The sequence below is a fragment of the Cupressus sempervirens genome, chromosome 7, assembly GCF_028749045.1.
Source record: "Cupressus sempervirens isolate cs-2001-9-10 chromosome 7, ASM2874904v1, whole genome shotgun sequence".
Classification (NCBI taxonomy): Eukaryota; Viridiplantae; Streptophyta; class Pinopsida; order Cupressales; family Cupressaceae; genus Cupressus; species Cupressus sempervirens.
In genome coordinates this window covers 458,703,108-458,721,519 of record NC_143124.1, presented here as the reverse complement: position 1 = coordinate 458,721,519, position 18,412 = coordinate 458,703,108, and the positions used below count along the sequence as shown (strand labels likewise).

At 37.4% G+C, this 18,412-nt stretch overlaps 1 protein-coding gene and 1 pseudogene across 1 annotated transcript; both read left to right on the top strand.

Moving 5' to 3' along the window:
• Nucleotides 1–7,953: 7,953 nt before the first annotated feature.
• On the top strand, nt 7,954–14,386 carry LOC149547531 (C-type lectin receptor-like tyrosine-protein kinase At1g52310; annotated as a pseudogene).
• A 15-nt stretch (nt 14,387–14,401) lies between these two features.
• LOC149547530 (uncharacterized) lies at nt 14,402–15,148 on the top strand. Its single transcript, XM_089794140.1, has one exon. The coding sequence runs from the start codon at nt 14,402–14,404 to the stop codon at nt 15,146–15,148; it is 747 nt and encodes a 248-aa protein (XP_089650266.1).
• Nucleotides 15,149–18,412: the final 3,264 nt, after the last annotated feature.

Below are 18,412 nucleotides of genomic sequence, written 5' to 3'. Positions count from 1 at the left end.
ATCAATAAAATAAAAATGCTAAGGAATGTCAAGTAATGTGAATGTTAACAAAGCTATAGTTAGTGCTAAGAAAAACTAGTGTTGACAAAGCATTAGCATCAACCAAGCAAATTAGTTGATGCCGATTCACAAAAAATTACATTGACCAAATGTTTTAGTGATGACTAAGAGATTAAATTCAAGGAAATCATTCAATCAAGTCAACTTAGTTAATTTCTTGGGAGATGTAAACTTCATTGAAGATAAGATTGATGAGTTAGATGATTAAATTCAAAGGAAGGATTAGGTAAAGACCTAATAGAAAAATTCTAAGACTAGTACATTTTGGCAAATATGCGACTACGTGACTAAAATATTTAGTCACACCACTAAAAATCTTAGTCAAGTGACCAAAATTAATCGTGGTCTACTATTTCATTGCAACTTACAACTATAGGTGACTAAGTAAGTGACTAACTTGGTCATCTGGTAAAACAAAAAGGTCAAGAGACTAAATAAATGATCAAATAAACTACTAAATGATTGTTAGTAACTAATAACTATTCACCTGGTAAACTATTAAATATAGATAGATGCTACCAAAGGCGTTACCCATTAACCATGCAAATGATAGAACTCCACTAGGAGCATTGACTCCGAAGTGATACACACAAGGTATTATAATAAATTATCAAAAGTATTTATGTTCATGTTCATTGGATAAAAATAAGGTCTTATACACAATTTGTTACAAGCATGCATTCATTGCAATAACAATGTAATCATTATATTATAATTAGAGTAATATATGATCACAATTTTACATTAGAAAAACTTTATATTAAATAATTATTTTACAAAAATTATTTAATAAATAACTATTCAAATTAAAATAATACTTTATTTAGATAAGATAATCCATATAACTTAATTATTATTAAACAATCTTTTCATAGACCTATCTATTAGTATTCTTAGTTATATTATATTTAACATTATTTTAATATTATAACTATAATAGGAAAATAGTAGCCACTATAGTGGCACTTGTTTTAAATTAAAAAGGAAAAATATTTTGTTAAATAAAAAAGTTAAGACAAAACAACATTTGGCTGCAAAGGGAAAAAATTAAATACAAATTTTTTACAATGTAAGGTAGGGTAGAGTGCATTTTGGGGGTGATAAATTGAATAGGATTCATGATAGTAAAATTTGTGAAATTTTGGGTAGAGGATTCACAGGAGTGTCTAATTTCTAAATTAATAGATATTGTTTGTTTTGCATTGCAATCATCTTGTAGTTTTTGGTTTTGTGGTCAAATTTGGAGAAGGGTTTTCTCATCATTGCTAGAGATTGGGGCAACCAGTCCAAAGTATTTCTGCAACATGTCTTAGCTACAAAAATGTTAACGTAAATATAATGGGATTTCTCTATTGATTACAATTTATAGATTTCAACTAATATATAATTTTCCTTCAATGGTTCCAACTTCTTTTTTCACATCACCATTAGAAAATATAGAAAAAATGTGGTATGTTTATTTATTGAAAATATTTTCATTTATGGGCTTCCACAAAACCTCAGTCATTATTGTTCCTAGTACGTATATTTTTTTAACATTGGGATTATTTGCATTTTTCATACATTTAAACCCTTTCATACTCACAATTTGACATATGTTATGCATCATTTTCTTGTGTCATTATTCATTATTCTTTGATGTATATCCATACCCGATTTCAAAGCTCCTAGTTTGGCACTAGCATCGTAGAGACTAGCATAGAATTATGCTTTATACCTTCCAATTGTATTTCTTTTAAGTAGTTTCATATTGATGTCATACATCCATAGCAAAGACCAGGTCAATTTTAGTAAAGGCCAAAAAGATCATCTAGAGATCATTAATGTTTAGATTTATGAATGGGTGTGTGCAAAGTTGACATATCTAGGCAAGTTTAAGAGGAAGATATCAACAACTACAATATATTTCCACTCTTGGAATCTTACAATAATAATAAAAAGTATAATATTGAAAAAAGTTAAGAAAATGAATGCCTTCTAGCCTCAACCAATAAGGAAGACTTCCTAGTAGTGTAGTGTGATTATAATCAATGATAGTTTCAATTGTTGCAACCTTTTCTCGAGAGATCAATAAGATAAATGGAATTTCTTGAGCATGAATCTTTGGTTAGGTTTAATAAAGTAGAGCTACTATTGCATTTGGTGTGCCTTGTATGGAATTAGCAAGATTCCTTTTTGAAAAAATATGACAATTCATAAGTGCTATTTTTTTTGTCTTAAAAAAATTGCACTTCCTTGTATTAGAGGTATAGTATTTCATTTTGTAGTGATGCTTATTTATGTTCAAATGAAAAACCCTCCAAAATTGTAAAAAAAATAGAAAAAATAAAAACATATCCAATTCACCTGTCAAAGTCAAATAATTTCAAAGCACATACTAGACACCATATTATATTGAGGTCCCAATTTGCTTGCCTAACTATAAACTTATTTATATTCAAATAAGAAACCCCCCAAAATTGTAAAAAAATATAGAAAAAATAAAAGCACACCTAGTTCACTTGTCAAAGTCAAATAATTTCAAAGCACACACCGGGCACCATATTATATTGAGGTCCAAATTTGCTTGGCTAACTATGAACCCCTTGAGACCAACTTGTTGTGGTCCTCTTTCAATTTATTCAAGTACTTGCAACACTGCATCCACTGATAGAAATCCTTTAGAATCCAAGATAGAGTCTTTAATTGAGAGCAACAATTAACCACCTTCATCTTTGTTATGCATGGATGATGTATATAGGTGTAGGTTCTCACAAATTACTATTGAGGATATGGACATGAGTGGAGACAAGTAAAACCTAAAAATATTTTTTCTATGTTACTTCAAGGTGATGAATGCCCAATAACTTGAAGGCTTGAGCTTCCTTTCTTATTGCTAATTATCCTTGAGATTTTGGCCCTTGACTTTGAATGCTCTTTACACTGAATGTTGCCTTTGAAATGAATAGCCTTGTTATTTCATGTATGGTTTCCACTTGATTATTATGACCAATTCGTATATTTTTTACCACCTTTGATTACTATCTATTGCAAGTTTTGATAATATCACAATAATTCTATTTCTAGTGTACTTGGCATAGGAGCATCTTGAGCACAAATGGAACTAGGAGAGGTGATATATTGATCCTATATATATATATATATATATATATATATATATATATATATATATATATATATATATATATATATATATGAAGACTAAATTTAACTATAAGGTCATAAATTGGTGTAATTGAGTCCGTTATAGACATTTTAATCTATTTTGAGTCAAACTATGTTCATAAGTTCAAACTGCAAAAATTGGGCAATAGGGCCTACAAGGGACAATTTGTAAGGGTTATGGGATACATCAAGGGTTTTAAGGTGAGAATTTGTTTTAACGCATTAATAGTCCTTTTTAATGTAGAGGGAAAGCACTTCAAGTTAAAGGTTAATAAGTTGTTGAGTTGGCAACTTAATTGTTAACTTCAACAACATAAAAATTGAAAGAATTTGCCTTAAGGTAAAATCACCCAAGACCAAGAAGCACAATAACTAGCACAAAATAGACCAATAGAGTATGATCAAAATAACAATACGATATTCAATTGATTGTAATTGATTGTATAGTACAATAGAAGTTCCTATATATGAAGGCTTCTATGATGCATCTAGAATGCCTAGGAGTTAGCCATATGATAAGCCTCACAACTAAGCACATGTCCACCAAGAGTGGATTATCCTCCATTAAGCATAGGAGTTAGTGTGATGATGAGAGGATAAGCCTACAAAGGCATGTCATGTAAAATTATGTTGTAGACACCATGTGCTTAATTAAGAGTGTGAACAATTGTGTTGTCAACATGACAACTCAGTTGATTATGCAAACTCTAATGATGTAGACACCATGTGCTAAAATAGAGTTACTCCTGTGTTGTCAACAAGACAACTCATATGAGTATGCAAACTTCTAGGTCTCTAACCTAATAAATAATAAAATAATGCATTTGTCCTAAGAAAACTTAAGTAAAGTGTAAATAATAATTATTTACACTAACACCCCCGCTTAAGTGCAACTTAGGGGAATGTAGTTTAGCTCACAAAAGCTATGATGAAATGCATAATGGGTCCTGGCTACTAGGCCATATTAGGTACCCAAGTAAAAATGAAATGCTAAACACACAATGCAATGCAATCTCTCTACAAATGAGAAAAGAGGGAAAACCTCATGGGAAAAACCCTCCCCCAAAAAGAGAGATATGTACAATAAAGAAATATGCATGTTTAGATGGAGTAATTAAGACCCCCCCATTCTGACATACATCATGCATATATAATAGAGAATCCCTCAATGAAATCCTCTCCTTAGTGAAGGATCTCATGATGATGAGTACTTGAAGACAAAAGAGAATCCAGTGCCTACAAACAAAATTTCTCCCTTTAGGAAGAAGATACACCGAACATAGGTGCATAAATGCTTCCCACTATGGATAGGAAGATGGAAGAGGGATCCATATGTAGTATGGTATGGATGTTGCCTCTAAAGTCTGATCAAATGTCGACAAGTCCTTGATGAATGAAGATGCCATGAACCAATCCAATGAATGCCCACAAGAAGGTGGCAAACAAGGTAACATGTCCATCTATGAAACTGAATCAACCTCCAAAGATGATGAAGCATCCTAGTAGGAAGGTGTAGGAAGAGAAGCAATGTCACCTCCCCTCAATGATGTTTGCACACCCATGATAGAAGCTCCTTGATGACTGAAGAAGTTGCACCATGAAAGTTGAATGATGTTCCTCCTTGTAGGAAGAAATGGTGCAATAGGTGTAGTAGAGAACGCTCCCCAACTAATAGGAAGAATCCTTAGAAAATGTGATGTTTGAGGAAACTGGAAGATAATACCCAAAGATTGATATGTCTCCTCATAAGTGAAAGAGTCCTCCATTTGAAGTAAAGAATCCAAAATCATGTCAATCTAAAAAGATAACTCAAGTGGTTGAGGGTCAACATGTTCTCTCACAATGAGTGAAGAAGTATCCTCAACAAAGAGAAGATTGATGTCATCGATAATGTCTCCCACATCTTCAATGTAAGACTCCTTGAATAGCCCTACAATGTCTGGAAGGAAGTCATCCCATGAAGCTAAAGTAGGAAGACATGGTAATACCTGTTGCACTAAATCAGGGGTGTCTGTGGTTAGAACTAGATCAGTAGAAGAAACATGAGTATCAGTATGTGTGATCTCATTTAGAGTTGGAGGAACCATAACTGAAGTGACTAAAGATATAATGTCATCTAAAAAAGGAGGAATATTTGTATCTCCACATGTGTCCCAAAAACCTATCCAAATATCATAAGGATAATTGTACTTGTCAATGACTTTAAAGTAGGAATGAGTGACATTGAAATAAATGATGCCCAAAAATCTTGTAATAGGTGGTCGGTCAATGGAAGAGATCAGTTTGTTGAAACAGAAATAATGAAATACTTCCTTATGCTCTCTTCTTAGATGATTAATGATTAAGGCACTCCATTTCTAATAGTTCCTCTTTGTCAAATTCAGTTTAAAACCTCCATGAGATCAATGAAAGTGTGTACCCCCTAAAATGTAAAATAATCAATCATCATCACTAGTGAAGTCTAGCCTATGACCAAAGGGGTTGCCAAAGACTGTGCGACTGGTACCAAGAATTTTAATGCTACCGATATTTTAATTAACAATCACCAAATTTGAATGTGCGGCAGGGGAAAATGGATGGGCCGGTGGAAAGCTTTGCCAGTGGGGATAGTTTTAGTCCCAGATTCAGTGCACAACACCCTTGTGTGGTGTATAAAATAAGAAGCCCATGATAGTTTTAAATGGCTTAAAAGTCACAGTGCCTGGTTTGTTAAAGGTACTGCCAGAATATTGAAGGCTAGTGCTGGTTGATGAATGTGGATACTAGAATTTATGGAATATTTGCTTGAATATGTAATGCCAATGGAATATTCGATCATGGCAATAAGGAGTAGCCCTCCTGCAGGGGCCGAGATTTCACCACCCGGTTCATACAAAAAAAATTTCTCTACAGGCCTACGAGGCCAAATTTTTTTCCAAAAATACAAATTTGAAATTCTAGAGATAAATAAAATTTAGATCGGAAACAAAAAAAAATGTAGATCTAATAGATCATACCGTACTTGTAAATCGGACCTTTGGGTTCTGGTTTGCAAAAACAATTTGCCTCAAAATTGACTATTGCCCAATATAGGCGAATTTATAGTCAACTTTTGTGAAATTGATGTTCCAGATGCAATGGTGAGGTTCGCTTTGGCTCTAGATGCTCCCAATGTTTGTAGATACATTGGATCTAAATTGAGGTGTCCTCAAAGAGGTGAAGCAAGAATGGTCTCCAATGGCTATGAAATAACGCCTCTATGGCTCTAATATCATGTAAGAATTTGCCTTAGGGAAAAGTCACACAAGACCAAAAAGCACAATGACTAGCAAAAAATAGATCAATAGAGTATAATCAAAATAACAATATGATATTCAATTGATTGTATAGTACACTAGAGGTGCCTATATATAAAGGCCTCTATGATGCATCTAGAATGCCTAGGAGTTAGTGTGATAATGAGAGGATAAGCCTACAAAAGTGTGCCACATAAAATTATGTTGCAGACACCATGTGCTAAAATAGGGTTGCTTAGTCTAGTGTTGTAAACAAGACAATTCATATGAGTACGCAAACTCCTAGGTGTCTAACCTAATAAATAATAAAATAATGCATTTATCATAAGTAAACATAAGTAAAGTGTAAATAATAATTATTTACACTAACAAAAATTAGTATATTGAATTTACAAAGAACTTAGTTTTCGGTGGTTTTTGGGTGGTTTTAAGAGTTGTTTGGGTTTTCATCAATAAGAATACATTATATATTATCTGTAATCTCAAAAAAAGGGGGGAAATCATTGTATTGGAGGAGTTTTCATGAATAAAGGTTACGATTGTTGCAAATTCCACTTTCAAATTTCCTATTAGAGTCATCTTCCAATGTGTTTTCAATCATCCAAACGTTGTCAAATTAAAATATATTTGATGAGGCATTTTAGTAATTTGAATTAAGAACATTTTTTCTCTTGTGGCATTTAATTCGAATGAATATTAAGAGATAAATCACTATTTCATTGAATACTGTCCTAGTTCTGGTTTTCTGCATAAATAGTCTGATTACATACATTTTTTTTCATATATTATTCTTATTTAAGTTACTAAAACCTATTGTATTGGAAAGAGGGATTAATCAACATCATTTTTCCTCTTGAATCACCCAAATCCATTAAGTATTGGCTTAGATATTCACGTTTTGGTGGAATGTTGTCATAACTCCATTAGGGTAATTTAATAAGCATTAAAATGTGATAATTTTCATATTTTCGTGAATCCCAACCCCAAATTTGGTAGGAGTATGGGGGATGACATATAATTTATTACTTAACATTGTAGGCATTCATGCAGAAATTTTCCACTTGCGTAGGGCCATAAAAGTGGCTATAAAATGATATAGATGAAGGTTTTAACAGTTTAAGTGTGAAATCAAGCTTTGTCCATGAGGTTGAAGCATGGTTTGGCCATGAAGGCTATGTGAAGAATGTGAAGAGAATTTCTTGACATGTGTAGAATATCTTGGGAGGGTTCGAGAGTCCAAGGGCAGGGCTATCTAATATAGTTTGCAGAGTTAATTTGACTGCCATATAGGACAGGGAATAGTGTGGAGTCTGTGTTTTATGTTAATGACATTGTATAAGGGGTTTAAATTGTGTTGGGGTGTGGGAAAAGCCCGAGGAAGGTGTGAAGGTAGTGCTATATTTCTTAGTGTAAATGGAAAATAAGTTGGAATGGTGATAGATGATTACCACAAATGGAAAATGCTGGTAACTATCACAATGATAGTGATAATATGTCATGCTGTTCAAAGGCAAGTTGATTAGTATTGAGTACGAGGAAGAAAAGGATAGAGGATGCTGATCAGATTATGATTAGAGATTATTGACATGTAGAAAATAGTGGATCCTAGGAGAAGTATTTTACCATTAAGAGGTCTTAAGAAAAGTTGTTTGAGTAATGGGACATTGACAGTGAACACAAAATCAGGGTTTTATAAAGTTTTTTTGGTATGATCCATAGCTGCAGTGTATTTTGAATCTCTGTTAAGGTGTGTCTCTAACATTTCATTTTGACATTTGTTTATCGAGTCTCTGATACCTGGATCTCAATTTGAATATTAATTCTTCTTATCAAGACCATAATGGAACTTTGGACACCTATTTTGTTGCTTTTGTTTTGTACTTTTGATATTGTATATGGAATCAATGAATTAAAAAAGAAAATTGTGGTAGCTTTAAATGGTTAAATACTATCATTAATTATTACAGGATTGTGCTCTGAAGCATGGAACACTGTACCAAACATCAGAACATGTTTTCTTCTCATACCAAAAGTGAGTTCATGGGATGATTCAGAAGCTATCTTTCAGAATCGTAGTGGCCATTTGGCTGCATTGACATCTATCTAGGAACTTCAGCATGTGCAATCTCTTTGCAAAAATGTTAGTACTGGGTGCTGGGTTGGAGGCCATGCCGTTAACTCTAAGAAAGGTTTTAGTTGGAAATCAAGTGATCAATCACTGTGGAATAACTCCATTTTTCTTGGGCCACCATCTTCCTATCTCAAGACAAATCTTACTGGGTTTTGCACTTTACTAACCAATGGAAAAGTTCCTCTAGTAGGTGATAGATGCGAAAATTCCCATAAATTCATTTTCATGCTAAGCAAAGGTAATAACTATATTTTCATTTTGTGAACTAAAAAGCCTCTGATAACATATTGTAAACAGGAATTACGAGCTTGCACTCATTCTAGTCCAGTTCTCCATTTTCTTTTCTATAGCCTATTTTTATTATTGCCTGAAGAAAATTCCTATACTTTATTTGAATCTTAAAGTTATGTTTCCTTGCAAATATTGTTTTACACTATATCCTCTAACCATTATTGGACACATCTCTTATACGAGGAAATAAATGTGAACTCAAACCTTGTCATGACGAGTATATTGTCATCCTTGCAGTAGTAAGCGGGTTGATCTTTTTACTATGCTTGCTATGGTGATTTTTCTTCTGGCTTACAGACTAAGCAAAAGATGGAAGAGATCTAGGCAAATATCTAGCCCTTCTTCTTTTGCTCTTGTTCTCCTTCATGGAGAGTGTACACTAACGATGAATTGAGGGCAATAACTAAAACTTTCAGTGAGCCAAACATACTCTTAGGGGATTAAAAGAAGGGTGGAACTTACAAAGGTACCCTGCCTGATGGATCATTAGTAGCCATCAAAAGGCTAAATAAGTCTAGCTTCCAAAGTAAGAAAGAGTTCTTGTCTGAGATTGGAAGGATAACACGTCCTCAACATCCCAATCTTGTAGCTATCAAAGGATGTTGCTATGACAATGGTGAGCAGTATATTGTTTATGCGTTTCTAGAAAATAGACCTCTAGACAGATGGCTACATCACCTTCCAATAGGAGGCAGGAGCCTGGACTCGGGAATTAGAATGTGAATTGCAACTACACTTGCCCAAGGCATTGTGTATGTTTCCTTTAGCCAATCTAGTTCCTTTATAATTTGGCATTCAAGGGGAACATTGTTGTTTATGTGCCAATGGAATACTAGGGAACCAATTCATTGTGTGAGTCAAGCTGGAATACTTCCAACATATCAATAAATATATGTTATAGTTATTCTATTCTGTTAAAATATTTTAATAGGCATTGTATGTAATGATGTATCATGGTGTTGAGACTCAACCCAATCTTAGAAAGGATTTATGTCCAAATCAGTCTTGGTGAGTCTGAAGCCTTGACTTGCACACTTGCCCAATTCTTACAGTCAAGACTCACAAGTTTACCGATACTCAAATATGGGGTATTTGGAAATATGGGAGGCTAGTTTTAGTACTAATATGGTAAATTTTCCAAAATATGAATACGGATAGTTGGACATGACATTTTTTTTATATAATCTAATAATTTATGACATAACTTTTAAAATAAAAATAGTAAAATAAGATGGGGCTCTAGATGACTGTAGTCTTGCACTCTCTCTTCTTGATAATGGATCACTGAATGTGATCAGATACATTGATGTTAAAAAGATATACAATCAAATTCAGAAATAAACTGACACTTGCTGTGACTATTTGTTCATATTTATGTTGCATTTGTTTAGGTTGTCACTTGCGGGAATACATGGACATAAATCCATGGTTCTCTTGGGACTTCTATATGCCTGTAATCAACATCTATTTCTTAAGATGACTACCAAATATTATTTATAAGCTTCATGGTCCCCTTGCAAACAACCTCTTAAAATTTTGTAACCGACTTTAGGATTACTTTCTTGTTGAGGAGGTCCTCATATGCCATGAGTTGCTTCTTGATAGCATATGTAGTGCCTCTCGTGTTAGCAGTCTATGTCTTGTCTATTTTGATTCAAGAGATACTTGATACTCTTATTATTTTGTACCTTATGATGACCCGATGGTCGGATGTTATACTTGGATTCAGTACCATAGATGTTTTACTGCTATACTGTTTAGTTTATCACATTTGCATGTTGATGCCATTTTGAGACGAGAGTAGATCTATGATGATATCTAGTTACATGATGTATTGGACCTATTTGTTGATTATGTTATGAGATAGATTCTATGCTATGGTTATTTACTTCATTCTTGTACCTTTACGCTTTCTGCAAATGTGAGTGATGTAAATGGATTAAATAGGTATTTTAATACATGTTGCTTCAGCTATGATATTATTTGCCATTGCACTTGATCGTGTGTTTTAGTGTGCAAGAATTATATCCCTGGCAGTGGCACAAGGAGTTGGTGATTCAGCTATTCATATTTACCCATGTCGTTCCTATATGGTCGACGTACCCTTATTGTTATTGTTTAGATCAAAACCTTTCAGTGATTAGTAAATCCGAACTCATTTGCATTATGTGATTAGACCAGTGAGTGTGTCTATGCATTTAGAAGTTCGCATTTGTCGCGAAAGTGTTTAGTGATTTTCTGTGATTTTGGGTTTTCGGGTTTTAAATCTTTTCAGATTTAATTTTTGGCAGCTTTGCCTTAGGTGAATTTCCATTACGGATAATAACCTGTTTTCGTTTGGGTCGATTTGGAGTTTAGCTACTCCAGCTGGCTATTTTACAGAATTGACTATTCACTCAAAAAAAGTGAATAAGTATTAGAAAAGTGAATTCATTATTCACTTCTCACAATTTGAAAATAGAATTGTAGAGCAAATTTGGAAATCCTCTTCTGAAGGATTCTTGTTTTGCTCGTTTTGGGAGCTGTGAGCATGGGATCTGCGCGAGCTTGGTCTCGTTGGATTCGGCTCGAGGAGTTTATGCTTTGCCGTCGATTTAAACTGTTTTGGCGGGTGGTTTATTTTATTGTGCGGGTTTCAGTCTCTGCCTCTTTTTCCTTCAGGTAGGGCCTTCCCGTTTAATTGTTTTCGCTCTGTTTCAGCTTCCGTTTCTTGTAGCATTATCTTAGGAGGTCGAGAACTAGTGTTCCCCTCTGTTTTTGTTTGCTAGTTCTACCTGGTTGGTCGGGTATGAACGTTTTCTTTGTTTTTGGAGTGGGGGTTTGGGTTTTTGGGCCGTTATGTTGGCCGTTTTTGCATACGGTGCCTGATTTCTTTTATTTTAGGATTTTTGGGGTTTTTGAACCCAAGGGCCAAATGGGTTTTAATTTTGGAATTTTTTCAAAATTTGGGGTTTTTACCTCATTTTGCGTGCCGACCTATTTTATCAAGTTTTCTTGGCACATTGTGGTTCGTGGACCTGGGTGATCTATTTGGATACCAGTTAGACCACTTTTGCATCTTTTGTTGCATTGGGATGCATGTTGCATCTGTCCTCTCGATTTGTTTACAGTTGAGGGACTTGTTGCTTTGTGTTCTCATCCAGTCCTTATGTTATGATCTTCATGGTGGTGGTGCGCCACACACGAGTACGTGCGTGTATGTTTGTTGAGGGACTTGCGAGTCTCGACCTTCCACGTCTTTTCTGGAAGTTTTTATCATTGGGGTTGGGTTGGGAATTTGCATGCCTACGGGCACTCATCATTGGATGAGCATGGGTAGGGTAGGGTAGCATATGGAGGGGGCTTCTATTTTGCAGCCTGACGACCATGACGTCATGGCTTGGCAAAGGAAGTTTTATATAAAGTGATAATTAAAGAAAACACTGGGAGGTAATAAAATTTAAGATAATAAAATGTGTGAACACCTGATTAAGTTCGAGGACACAATGTGTGAGCACTCGATTAAGTTCGAGGACACAATGTGTGAGCACCCAATTAAGTTTGAGGACACACGATCCGAGCTTGGGCTTGTCGATGCCAAGCGAATCTCCATGATGTCAGCCCCTACTTAGTAGCCTATTGAGATGTCTGACCAGGACCTGTAGTTATGCATTTTCTTTATCTTGGATTTAGTCATCATACTGCTTGGCATGTGTTTTAGCCATGGTTCTTGTTTTGTGCATATGGTTGGATCATTATCTCCATCAGCACGGTGGGTGTGGCCCTATGGGTGCCACATGGTTGGGAGGCGTAGCTACCTTCACCACTGGTAGGGACCGGTGTACAGAGATGGTCTATTGTGCTAGCATGATCGTTGCTGGATGTGTCACTCAGTACTTCAGTATATGGAGTATGCTTCTTGAGATTTATGCTCTCATTATGATGTTATCATGGTTTAGATGATATTAGTTTTAATGCATTGCTCATTATGATGATTAGCATGTAGTAGATGATGTTATCTGATTACAGTTTTATCTTATGCTTACTACTAGCATGTTAGATTTTATTTACTTCATTGTAGCATGTTTAGTAGTGATGTCCCTATTACGATAGCACCAATGATTTGATAGGTGGCTTGGGATGTTATGCGCGGGGGATGGCTAGGGCCCACGATGGTCCTATGACGCCATTGACGGTTGGGAGGAACTGCATACTTAGTTTCTTATTTTTCTCATTGCAATGTTAACTATGTTATTGCGATGTTTCCTTTAGTTGAATGTGATGTTTCCTTTCGTTCTTCCCTTGCTATTGTTTTAGATGGTTAGACTTTGCTCCCAGTTGTTCATCTTTTAGCTTGGATTCGAGTGTCCTTTCCTTGAAAAGTGGATCTGGTACTTCCCGGTGTGGAGGAACTTTGTTTCATTATTTCTCTAGCCTTTTTTTTGTGTTTTTTGGGTGCGTGCTGATTCAAATCTTCGTGGGAGGATGTTTCTCTTTCGCGCGAGGATGAGAATCTTCGCGCGAGCCGTGGATTTCTTCGCGCGAGAATTCAAGTCTTCGCGCGAGGATGAAAAGTCTTCGCGTGAGCTGTTGAGAATCTTCGCACGAGCCATGAAAAGTCTTCGCGTGAGAAGAAATACTGGTGCTCTGTCTTCGCGCGAAAAATAGGGACTAGTTAGGCTTGTCGAAATAAAGTTTGAAAGTTGGTTTTAGATACCCTTTTGATTTTCTTACCTTCATAATGCTTCTTAGATGTTGTTAGGGGCTTAAAATATATCATTTAAGTATAAGAATACTTAAGATATATTTTAATGTATGTGACGATTCATTTGAGATGGGTTTCAGACCTCTACGGCCTAAGATAAAGATTCTAGGAAATTTCAAGGCTTTAGAATTCAGACTTAGCCAGTTTTCAGGAGTCTGTTTTGATCTTTTAGCTTGGTTGATCTCTTATGTTTCCTTGTTTGTGTTTTGGTTAGTGGAGACATTTGGAGATCTGTTGGGTGTCAGGATGGTCGTTAAGTCTTCCGTTGTGATCTGAATGATCCGTGTATGTTGTTGTCATGTGCACTTGCACTTGTTTAAAAAAAATAAAAATTCAGGCTTATTTTTCATCCTTGTTCCAAGGATCTCCGGGCAAGGCATTACATCTGGTATCAGAGCCCATGTTGCAACATTGGGATCTCTGTGTTATGCTTCCACTATGGTTTTGCTTTCCGTTGTGTATTGTTATATTATGTTTTATTGTATAATACCTCTTTGGTTTATGGTTCTAACTCTTATGCTGTGATCTGATTATTTTATCTTTATCTTGTTGCTTCCTTCAGTGATACCTCCTGCACATAGACCTGGTGGTCGTGGTGGTGCCTGTAGTGGTAACCATGGAAATGAACACCATGAAGAGGAACGGCAGGGAGGAGGGGGAGAACAGGGTAATAATAATGCTAATCAGGCTCTCTTGGGGGCAATGATGCCAGTACTCTAGGAAATTCTTACTCGGATGGGCCCTTGCATTGAGGAGCGCCAGCAAGATCAATATCAGGAAGAGGGATCTCATCATGGAGAGTCCCACCGTTCGGAGCATAGAGAGGAAGAGCATGAGCGTGATCATTCTCGTACACCACCTAGTGGTAGAAGGCACCGTTGGAGGGGCCATGGCCGAGATGATGTTGATCTCACTCAGATTGAGATGATGCGGGAGCTTCAGAGGTCTAAACAACCAGAATTTGATGGCCAGGGAACAGGACTCAAAGTTGAGACTTGGTTGCTTGATATGGGGCATTGTTTCTCATTATTACCTTATGGGAGCAACATAAAGGCCCATTGTGTGATCACACAGCTGAGGGAAAATGCTTCCATTTGGTGGGGTGAAGAGAGTGAAAGATTTGGTATCAATGTCGCAGATCTCACCTGGGAGATCTTCGAGGAAAGGTTCAGAGAGAAGTTTCTTTCACCGCGATATCATGAAGCTCGCATTGATGAATTCCATGAGCTTAAGCAGGGCTTTATGACAGTTGATCAATATGAGAAGAAGTTCCTTGGTTTGAAACAATATTCAAGCTACAGGCATGATGATGCACTCATCACCCAACATTTTGTTAGGGGTCTCAGAGACTCCATCAGTGGAGATGTTCATGCTCATCAACCAAGGACACTTGCTCTTGCCGTGGAGAAGGAAAGGATCATTGAGAGCAATGTGGCTAGGGGCTACAGTGGTAAATTTGGTTCTCAAAACCAAAGTGCTTAGAATTCAGGACAAGATGCTTAGTTCACTCAGTCCTCAAGCAAGGGCCAATCCCAATCAGAACCCTCTCAGGGTAGTTATCATGGTAAGAGTAAGAAGAAGTTTTGGGGTAAGAAGGGTGGACAAGCTTCTGGCACCTCATGGAAGAAAGGAGATAACCAAAAGTGAGGACACAAATCTCAGCAGGATCGTCCTCCTCATAGCAGTCAGCAGAATTCTAGCAGGGGTAGTGCACCTTACACTAGTGCTACTCAGGGAGGTCGTGGATCAGGTGCTAGCTTTGGAGGAAACTATTTTTCTTGTGGCCAGCCTGCCCATAAATCTTATGATTGTTCGATCAGGCCATCCACTGGTTTTGGTGAGGGCACAGCGAGATCTGAGCCTACTGTAGGAGATGCAGGTAGGAATCGCAGAGTCTTTGCGGTGGTTGACAACCGTCAAGCTGAGCATCAAGGTATAGTAGTTGAGGCTACAGGTACATTGCATGGTATTTCATCATTAGTTTTGTTTGACTCTGGTGCTTTCGATTCTTTCATGTCACCATCTCTTGTTCAGCGATGTGGGCTAGTGGCAATGCATCAGGTTGATAGGTGGCAGGTAGAGTTAGCCACAAGTTCTAAGGTGGTTGTTGACTCGTTGGTTAGAAGTTGTGTTTTGAGTTTGGGAACCTTCACCACCACAGTGGAATTATGGATTCTACCTCTGGGATCATATGACATTGTGTTGGGCATGGATTGGTTAGCTGCCCATTAGGCCAGTATCAATTGCCATTGTAAGGTGGTACAGTGTGTGGATGACACAGGTGGGCAGGTGGAACTTTTGGGAGTCCAGCGACCAGTCTCGCTTTGTATGATCTCAGCTAATCAGCTGAAGCAGAGTGTGCGAAAGGTTTGTCATTTGTTTCTTGTATCTCTCAGTGATCTTGAGGAAGCTAAGAGCCATACGGTAACACTTGATGACCACCCACTCCTTCATGAGTATGCAGATGTGTTTCTTGATGAAATTCCAGGTATGCCACCACAGCATGACATTGATTTTTGGATCGATCTTGTACTAGGATCAGAACCGATTTCACGAGCTCCTTATCGCATGACTACTCAGGAGTTGAGTGAGCTCAAATTGCAGTTGGAGGAATTATTGGCCAAGGGCCATATTCGTCCTAGTGTATCCCCGCGGGGTGCACTAGTCATCTTCGTGAAGAAGAAGGATGGTTCGTTGCATTTGTGCATTGACTATCGGCAGTTGAATAAGGTGACAGTGAAGAACCGTTATCCTTTGCCAAGGATAGATGACTTGTTTGATCAGATGAATGGAGCACGAGTGTTCTCAAACATTGATCTGAAGTCGGGATACCATCAGCTTCGTATCCAAGAGGCTGATATTCATCGAATAGCATTTCGTACACGGTATGGGCATTATGAGTTCACAGTTTACCTTTTGGGTTGACCAATGCGCCATCAGTGTTCATGAGTTTGATGAACGGGGTATTTCGCTTGTACCTTGATCAGTGTGTCATTGTGTTTTTGGATGACATATTGATCTACTCGAAGACTGTGGAGGAGCACATAGTCCATTTGCGTCAAGTCTTGCAGTGCTTGAGAGACCATCAGTTGTATGGAAACTTGAGTAAATGTGGGTTCTTCTAGTCAGAGGTGAACTATTTGGGACATATCATCACTGGTGATGGAATTACGGTGGATCCAGAGAAGATTTGTGCTATCATGGATTGGCCGGCACCCACTAATGTCTCAGAAGTTCGTAGTTTCATGGGATTAGCAGGTTACTATCATCGCTTTGTGAAGGATTTTTCACGAGTAGCCCACCCCATCACTTCTCTTCAGAGGAAAGGGAAGAAGTTTGTTTGGTCAAACCAGTGTGAAGTAGCATTTAATGCTCTTAAGGAGTGTTTGACTAGTGCACCAATCCTTGCAGTGCCTAATCCTGTAGCTGATTTCATGGTTTGCACAGATGCTTCGTTGGAAGGCGTGGGTGTGGTGTTAATGCAGGATGGTCAAGTGATTTCTTTTGAGTCTAGAAAACTCAAAAACCATGAGCTTAACTACCCCACTCATGATTTGGAACTCACGGCTGTAGTGCATGCCCTTGTCTGTTGGAGACATTTTCTTTTGGGACACAGGTTTGAGTTGCATAGTGATCATAGGAGCTTGCAGTATATCTTTACTCAACCAAACTTGAATGCACGACAGCGTCGTTGGATGGAGTTCTTGTGCGAGTATGACTTTGATGTTCATTACATCAAAGGGAAGGAGAATGTCCTTGCAGATGCCTTGAGCAGGAGGTGACATGAGGTATCAGTGATGTCACTGGGAGTGGATTTGCGAAGGCATATTTTGGAGGCTTTTCCTAGTGACACTTGGTATCAGGAGGTGAGGGCGGAGATCGAGTCTAGACGTACCCTTGAGGGGATATTTTTAGGTTATATGCTTGAGTTCGATGGACTATTATGACACTTGGGGCGTATTTATGTACCCTTGTCAGGTGATCTCTGTACCTTAGTTTTGTCAGAAGCACATCGTGAACCGTATTCCGCACATCCCAGAGTCAAGAAGATGCATGCTGATCTCAAATAGATGTACTTCTAGGCAGGGATGAGATGCAATGTTGTTGATTTTTTTGCTAGATTTCCTGAGTGCCAGAGAGCGAAGGCAGAGCATCAGCATTTGACGGGTCTTTTGCAGCCACATACCATTCTAGAGTGGAAGTGGGATACGATATCTATTGATTTTATCATAGGATTTCCTATGTCATCACGAAGACATGATTGTATCATGGTGACAGTGGACAAATTGTCCAAGGTAGAACATTTTTCACCCATGAGAGCATCCTACACTGTTTCTTCTATAGCACATGTTTTCATGGTGGATATTGTTCGTTTGCATGGGATCCCTCGTCGGATCATTTCGGATAGAGATCCAGTGTTTACTTCTGCACTATGGACGTCTCTACAACATGCATTGGGCGCTCAGCTCAATTTCAGTTCAGCCTATCACCCAGAGATCGATGGTCAAACTGAGAGAGTAAATCAGGTTCTCGAGGATATGCTTCGCATGTATGTTATGGATAGGCAGGTGAAGTGAGAGGACTATTTTTACCTTGTTGAGTTTGCATACAACAATGGGTATCATAGTTCTCTTGGCATGTCACCTTTTCAGGCCTTGTACAGTAGACCATGTCATACACCTTTGAGTTGGGATCGTTTAGATGACCGAGTTCTTTTGGGTCCAGAGATGCTTCAGGATATGGAGC

What these genes read in the sequence shown, in the direction of transcription:
- LOC149547530 (XM_089794140.1), top strand. Translation starts at nt 14,402, where the DNA reads ATGGGCCCTTGCATTGAGGAGCGCCAGCAAGATCAATATCAGGAAGAG.